The sequence below is a fragment of the Agrilus planipennis genome, unplaced genomic scaffold (assembly GCF_000699045.2).
Source record: "Agrilus planipennis isolate EAB-ADULT unplaced genomic scaffold, Apla_2.0 scaffold15, whole genome shotgun sequence".
Taxonomy (NCBI): domain Eukaryota; kingdom Metazoa; phylum Arthropoda; class Insecta; order Coleoptera; family Buprestidae; genus Agrilus; species Agrilus planipennis.
Window position 1 is genome coordinate 1,018,614 of NW_020438871.1, and position 8,453 is coordinate 1,027,066.

General features: G+C 32.4%; 1 protein-coding gene across 2 annotated transcripts in view; it reads left to right on the forward strand.

The window, feature by feature from the left end:
• Positions 1-7,454, forward strand: part of LOC108735254 (steroid receptor seven-up, isoforms B/C) — a 32,742-nt gene extending 25,288 nt beyond the window's left edge. For both annotated transcript variants that reach the window (XM_018467128.1, XM_018467130.1), the window contains exon 6: positions 7,149-7,454. In XM_018467128.1, coding sequence (XP_018322630.1) covers positions 7,149-7,414 — 266 coding nt within the window. In that variant the 3' untranslated portion in view covers positions 7,415-7,454. The remainder of the gene's footprint in view (positions 1-7,148) is intronic.
• The last annotated feature ends 999 nt before the right edge of the window (positions 7,455-8,453 follow it).

The following is an 8,453-nucleotide window of genomic DNA, read 5'->3' on the forward strand; positions in this document are numbered from 1 at the left end:
ATAAGTATCGTATTGGTACTAACACTTCTTTGTTTCGTTATTTAGAAGCCTATTATAGAAAATATCGTCAAATACAAATTACCATAGTGGCCATTCCATCTCTAGACATGTTAAAGGTTATATCTTTTGTGTTGGGGTGTAAATGTCCCTTTTGAGCAATAAAATTTTACAATTAACCTCTGCTGACCTTTACCCTCCGGCATAAAAAGTCACAGAGGGAGATGAAGTGTTGCCTTCATATATGAAGAACGCCAACCATTAAAGATAATTCATGGATTTTAATACGTTTAACCTTTCTCACTCTTTTAGAAAATAATCATAATCCTTGGGTACAAAACGATATTGTACTATAACATTTAATTAAATACGTTTGAATAATTATTATATGTATAATAAAGTTTTAATACCGTAGGTTTTGCTCTTCTATTTGTCAATCTTTTCGTGAGCGTTAGATAAAACTGTCGAAAAACGATTTGAAATAGTATATGAGCGATCTGTTCATCTTTGAAATACCAAGATTTTATAAAATTTCTTCCGACTATTAAGCTATTAGTGGTTTTTATTTTGTGTTTTATAACGAATACACTAGGAATTGTACTAAATATTTTTGACGTTTAAAATAAGCCAAATTTGGACGGGTTCAGCTAGTAGTAGATGATAGTAGAATAAAATTTTCTTATCTATCGGAGCTACATTCCTGAACACGTATTGCAAAATACCCCCTTGATATGTACATTTCAGGTCCCGATTCTGAGTTGTCCTTTTGTGGAGAATGTCATTGAAGAAGACTAGAACAAAGTATCTCATGTGTCCAAAACATTTTCAACTTCCTAGGGACAGAATGATAACAAAACAGCGCTCGAAGCGCTCGAATATTCTATCTTCCACGACTGGCAGTGTGTATTTCTCGAAATAGCCTTTCGTGCAAGCATGCTAGTTCGCCAATGAATTTATCATACCTAACGAATTGTATGCCTTCTCTCGGTTGAAAGTAAATAGAGATTTGAATTTGGAATGACCACAAACTTCATGCCCTTGTGATCATTGCTGACCACAAGATTTCAAGTCACTGATTCACTATTCTATTATACAGTTCCACCTCACTTTTTCTTCTTTACGTATCACGAAAACATAATTAATACACCCAAGAGAACAAATAAATAATCGCATATCACATTATGTATTCATCCAATCAGGATTGATAATGTATATATTTAAAAGAGGGGTTGAATTATTTATTTCGTTTGTTTTTTTTTTTATTTTAATTTATTATTTTCAGTTGTAATGATGGAAAAAGTATTAGTTGTTTTAGTAAAATTATGCGAACATTTTTCGTCCCCTCGAGCATGAAATTTTTGTGTGAACGGAAATGTGGGAAAAGGCGTAAACTTAATTAAATACATATCAAGTAGAAGAAGTGGTAGCATATCAATGGAATAGCAAAAACAACAAAAGTACGGAATGTTACCACGCTAGATTATTCACCCTTCCTCAACGCATTTGCTTAGGGCGACATCCCTAAAAATTAAAAGCCACAGATTTGCTGTGGCTGTTACAACAAAACTGCTACCCCTATTCAGCCCACAGCCCTACTTGCAAGCCACGAAGAAGTCACCAAAAATCAATATTCATTATGGCATTCCCGAACTGCTGTCGAAAGAAAAATATAACAACAGAGCCTCAAGAGTTTTCCCGATACTTTTCATTCGTTTTCGGTATTCTCCTGTCATTGCAAATATACAAAATTAGATTTTTAACAAAAGTTCTACACTCGACGAACACAACACAATAAGCTGAAGCACTTTTCCAATTTCCCCAACTAAATTTATTAATAAAGCTTTTAATAACAACCTTCTAAATATTTTATATATGTATTGCAATCAATTTTTGGGACATTCGGCTCTAATGGCTAATTGTAAGTAAATATGTTGCACAGGGAGGCACATTATTATTATGGAAATCGTGCGAATTTTAATATTGGCGAACAGCGCGAATGGCTACAAAAAATTGGCTCAGCATGACCAATTTCTGTACGGAACAGTCACAAAGAGGGAGTTTTTATTTATGTTCTTTCATAATTGACTGACATTTACTCCCCTATTTTCGCCGTTTATTTGAATGAACAACATTAGTTTTCATACCGCATTATCGTTAACGATCTTCTCAAATATAACAGATTTTCAAATAACGAATACCTCGAAAACACCCTGAATCTTTTCATTTGCCATACTCCTTTACAAGTGTCAAACTAACCACCAAGGAAATCGCTAATAATTGTGCATCAGAATATGCATAAAATGGTAAAATGGATGTATTAAGAAAATTAATACAAGAAATAAAGAAAGAGAACCAGCGAAAAGTAAAAAAGCAAAAGAAAAATAAAGATGGGAAAACATGGAACAGAAACTAGATTAATTTCAGGAGGAAAATTACAAGAATTGGGGAAAAGATTGGACGGAATACAACAAAGAATAGTTTAAATCGGAAAAAACAACCCTAAAGCAGAAGTAAAGTAGACGGTACTAGAGGAGCTGGAGATAGAAAGGCATGTAGGGAAACAAACAATAGAAAAAAATAAAGAGATTGAAGATGGAACTGGAAAATAAAAGAAAGGAAGAAATATAAAACAAAATCTAATTTTTTTTTGGAATAGTGCTGGAAGAGAATAAAGGAAAGGAGTTGGGAGGATTTATAAAAGAGAAGATTAGGCTGAAAGTGGAAATAAAAATGTATGGAAAGATAACAGAAGGTATATATGGAAGGAAAATAGAGAAAAGTTTGTTATGCTAGCGTAAGTTGAATATTAGGATAAAAAAAATAACTTCATATAGAAGGGAATTTTGTGTCCTTTGTTAAATCGTTTCGAAGTAATTAACAGTAGAAATAACGAAGAACACGCTTTCTTAGACAAGTGATAATGGCTGTAAGTGTAGCCTCTTCTTTTGAAGTAAGTGCTATAAATTAGTTTGAATTGGTACATCTAATTATGGATGGTGCACATTAAGAGATGCAGGGCCCAGAATATGTCAAATACAAATCACCGATAAAGAATTTTAGCGGTTATTTTTACCGATTGGTGCTATTAAAATGTCATTTGCCTCTAAACACGTATGTCAGCTATGTCTGATAAGTTCAAAGAACAATGCCCAACAGTATTCAGTACGAACGACATCGAAATACTTGGACAAAAATAGCGCAAACAATTTAAAAATTCTTGCCCAAATTTACATATAAATATATGTACAGTGCTCATTCATGTAATCGTTTGACAAAACGTGTACACGCACCCTGTTCGCATAAGTACATAAGTTTTTGCTTAATTTTTATAATTAAACAATATAGATATAAAGGGGCAAAAGATTAGTATGTTTAGATTTGCAGATGATATAGCAGTATTAGCATCTAGTAATGAGAAGTTAGAGATGGCTTTAAATAAAATCGAAGCGGTATTGACAAAACAGTATTGTATGAAAATAAATAAAAGTAAAACAAAAATACTGGTAAGCAGGGGAAGAAAAAGTAGGGAAAGAGCGAATATAAAGATAGGAGACGAAAGATTAGAAGAAGTGCTAATTTTAAGTCAGATAAGTCAGGACGGAAGGAGTAGTTAGGACATAATGCAGAGGATAACAGAATAAAAAGAAGTCACGTCTATGCTCGCGAACAGTTAATTTAGAAATTTGAAAAAGATTGTTAAAGGTGTATGTTTGAAACGCGGTGCTGAATGGGTGCGAAATATGATCGATGGGCGCGGCGGTAAAGAAAAGGTTAGAAGTAATCGAAATGTGGTGAATCATGAGGATACCGTGGACAAAGAAGGTTAGAAATGAAGAGGTATTAGAAAGAATAAGAGAACAGAGGACTCTATGGAAGTCAATAAGAAATAGATTGGTAAGATACCTTCTAAGTCATGAAGGGCTAGTCAAACATATTACGAGGCAGAAACGGAAGTTAGGAGGGGTAGAGGTAGACCTAGATTAGATTACTGTTCGCAAATAGTTAAGGATATGGGTTGTTTTAGTTTTAAGGAAATGCAACGATTAGCTCAGGATAGGAAAGAATGGAGGTGCGTGTCCAACCAGACTTGGGACTGAGGACCTTATGATGATGATGAAAATTAAACAATATGTATATAATAGTTCCGCTTAAGAATTAACTTCTGTTCTTTGAAAACGACAGGCTTACCCAAAAACATTAACAGATCCTTGGATTTTTCTACTTTTTATTGGTCATGATGCTTTGGGTTAATTTACTGCTTCTATTTCTAATCCTTTTACATAGACTTACCAACTTGGAGATACAAGAGCACTAAACATTTTTTATTAAATTTTTCTATCCTTATGAAGTCGTATATTCTTCAAACATCGTTAATATAACAATTATCTGTATTTTATTGGTAGATAGTGATATTGAAGCAAGAAGTTAAGATTTTTTGCTGAAATTGTTGGTTATAATTCTAGACTGACGGCACTTTTAGCGGTCGATAAAATGATTAGAATGATAACAGGGGAAAGATAATAGCCACAATTAAGAGCAAGTGTTACTTGTTCTTTAGAATGTACTAATAAATACAACGAAGTGTAATTATTGTTGAAAAACAGCAGCTGCGTCAGAAATAGCAATAAATATACTACACAATTACGTAATTCTCTTCAGTACAAGTTGTTTGAATTAAATTTCCTCTAAAAATAACTTAACTCGTAGCGGACTCGGAATTATACATACATGTACTTATATATATCTATGTTATTCCATTCTCAAACTTGCTATGTAATTACTCACTACTTGCAACATTGTTCCATCGTCATACTTTTGCAATTAAGTCGAATCATTAACACTTGAGCCTATGGGTGCCGTCTCTACACGGTCCATTAAGAATAACCATAAAATTGCCGATTATAAATTACAACATACCGCAATACTCACCACAAACAACTTTATTTACGCCACAACTACACCTAACTAGATCACTGGCAAAAAAGGAGAGGAGACTCCGAACTCCAACATGGAGTACTTTTTGAAAACCATAAACCATTAAACTTCATCTAACCGAACGAAAAATCAGTTAATAATTAGTGGTACTGTCCAAACATACAAGAAATGTTTCATTTGAAAATATTGAGTTAGGAATTATATATATATTTTACCAGTGAAGCTTTCCTATTATCTAATCTTCACCAGAATTTTCCAGCGTTAACAGTTACTTTTAGTTTCCGATAGAAAAAAGGTTTGAAATGAGACGGTATTGGAATGAGTAGGAGAACTGTGGAAGTCGATAAGTAAAAAAAGTGATATGATGGTCGTACAGATCTTGATACTCAAAGAAGAGGATTATCGTTTATAATTCTAGTTTTATTAAATGAACAATTGATTGACACCATTATAAAAACCTGTGAGGTATAAGCTAATTAGAAGATATTCATTAACTACGTGAGCTCAAGATGGGGAGAGAGGGATCTAACAGAACCTCCCCAAATATCATTTACGCCAACGAAACCCATCCTAACCCAACCATTATTTATATTGTCAAACTGTATACCACCCAAAGCGATACACCTAATAAGGTTTTAACAAAATCATAACATCATATATCTACCTACCTTACAATGTATTATTCACAATTGATTAAATTAAATGTGCCAGGTTCAGGAGGTCAAATAAACAATCGATTTGTTGTTTCAATTGCCATTAATTATGGATCCCGATTCTCTATCGAAACCATACAAAACTTGTTGATAATTGCTTATTCACATTTTCCATACGAGGTAGTTTCAGAAGTGTTACTTTTGGCCAGTTCTTTTGCAACTTTAACTAAATTATTAATATCGTCCTATTTATTCCGTAACTGCCAAGTCGCAGAAAGTGTGAATTTGCATTTAAAATTCGGTAACATCGAGCCAAGTTAGAAAACTGAAATATCCATTATTTATCCGAAGATGGTCTCTCAAACGCATTAAAATTTTATAACTATTTCAAAGTCGTAAAGATAAGTCTGATGTATGCTACTCTAATTAGCTACTACGACTTTTAAACAGCGATGTAGTAGCAGCATCTGAAAATATTACACAAATATTGTGGGACAAGTGCAGTTTAATAATTCTTCTAAACACACATTTTTCTATTTACTGACACAATAATTGTCTTAAAAGCTGAAATTTTCTATCATACATGTGAGCATAAAATGACCTTTAAAGAAAATAGTGTCGATAGTTGTGAGAGAATTTAACTTTTCTCCAATGCATTAATTGATCCTTTAACGAACAAAACAGTACAAGTTACTTAAAAAAAGTACAAAATATCGAAAAAAATTAGTTTGGTTCTATATCTCAAAAAATATGTTGTCCAGACATAGGAACAAAGAAAGATCCTTTTTTTCAAACAGTGGTAAAGATTCTTTTTTTATATTTAACCAACAATAATATGAATGAAGTACTACCCTGCTTATTTCAAACAATTGCTTCCAATTAATATTTTATTAATAAGAATCTATAACTTATTAAGTGGCAAATTTTAAATTTTCTGACAATTTCACAATGCAATATTTTATCATGGTTATTTTATACTAACAAAAACCTGATTTCAGTTATCAGCATATTTTGTTATGATTATTATTTTGAAAATTAACAACTCATATGAGGTGTCTATATTTAATTTTTCTAAATTTCCGTAACATATCGCACATGAGCTCTACATGCACATTGCTCGTGGAATATATTTTTATTATAATGACGTCAGTGATATCTCTGATTTACTAATGAATCAATTTTAAACCGTTATTACAGTTTTAACGTAAGTATAGAGCCAATATACTTCAGTATGTATTACATCATACTTAATAAAAATGTTGTTTAATAAGTAGAAAATTTTTGAAAATAATATGAGAACTATATACCTAAAAAGAACTAATTCAACGAATCAATTGTGCCAGATCGATTGCTTGAAGCAATAGTTTCAATCAATGGATTTCGTATTTGAAATTACAGAGAACGTAAAATATTTAATGTTCTTTACGATTCAAAACATCTAAATCCTACCACATTTTACACTTAATATTTAAAAGCTATCCAAATGGTAAATAATACAACTAATACTTATATATTAAAACCTATTTCATTCGGACATTTTCGAATTGTTTCGTTTTTTTCCAGATGCATGTGGCCTGAGCGATGTGTCCCATATAGAATCCCTCCAGGAAAAATCTCAGTGTGCTCTCGAAGAATATTGTCGTACTCAGTATCCAAATCAGCCAACGAGGTTCGGAAAACTCCTGCTGAGACTACCGAGTTTGCGAACAGTATCGTCGGCAGTTATAGAGCAATTGTTTTTTGTTCGTCTAGTAGGTAAAACCCCAATAGAAACCCTAATTAGAGATATGCTTCTATCGGGAAGCTCATTTTCCTGGCCATACATGTGATACTTGAAGCTATACTAGAATATCCTAGTCAAAAAAAAAATAATAAACGCTGTAATTATCTATGATATGAGAAGATAATTGCCACACTTTTAGTTATTTTAAATACCTATACGAATTGATAAATAAAATAGACTGAACAGTGTGCCTAGCAGGCCTAATACATAACTCATACTTGTCTTACATGAAGACCTGAAGTGAGTATTTAATAACTAAACAAGCTGTCGTTGCCAAAACCTGAACTTTCACTCCTATAGGTATCTTTAATATAATCAATTTTTGGCACAAGTGTAGTAGGTGTATGGATCACAATCCCCAATGGAGTCCCTTGTATTTTTTAGTAACGAAAAGTACAAATATGTAAATAAAAATTATTTTGGGAAAATCGTTTCTTAGAAAATATGGTGCACAAACTGGGACCTTCAGTCAGGGGGAGGACAAGGGTTATATGGGGTTGATATAAACTTCTACAATAGATACGCTAGGAAGAAAGACCGAAAATTAAAAAATTTATTAATAGACGAAACTTCCAAAAACATTTTTACTATTGCAGATTTGATCTGGTCAGGTTAATGATGGCTTGGGTTGGGTTGTGTTAGTTTTTTTCCATCTTAGGTATTACGTTTTCCATCTGCATCCCCTGTTCCTCGACCCCTTCTCCCCCAAATAATTAGGAAATGATCTTCACAAAATAATTTTTATATATCTGGACTGCTCACTTCCTCCCCTATTTCCAGGAGATGTGATTCATATACTAAACAACAGCCCATTTTTCTTTTTATCATAATTTATGACGTTTAAAATTGTTCATTATAATATTTTTATGATAACGTTGTATGAAATTGGAAAGAAAAAGAAATGGCGGAGTTCTTTACCGTATTTCATGAGTTGACAAAAGCCTTTTAATTTGTTTTTTATGCTTTTGGTGTAATAATAATTAATAATTGATAGATATAGTGTATTTAAAAAAATAAATAATAGAGACACTAGGTTTTATGTGTAATTTTTCTTTCTCGCTCCGCCGTGTTGTAGAAAATGTACA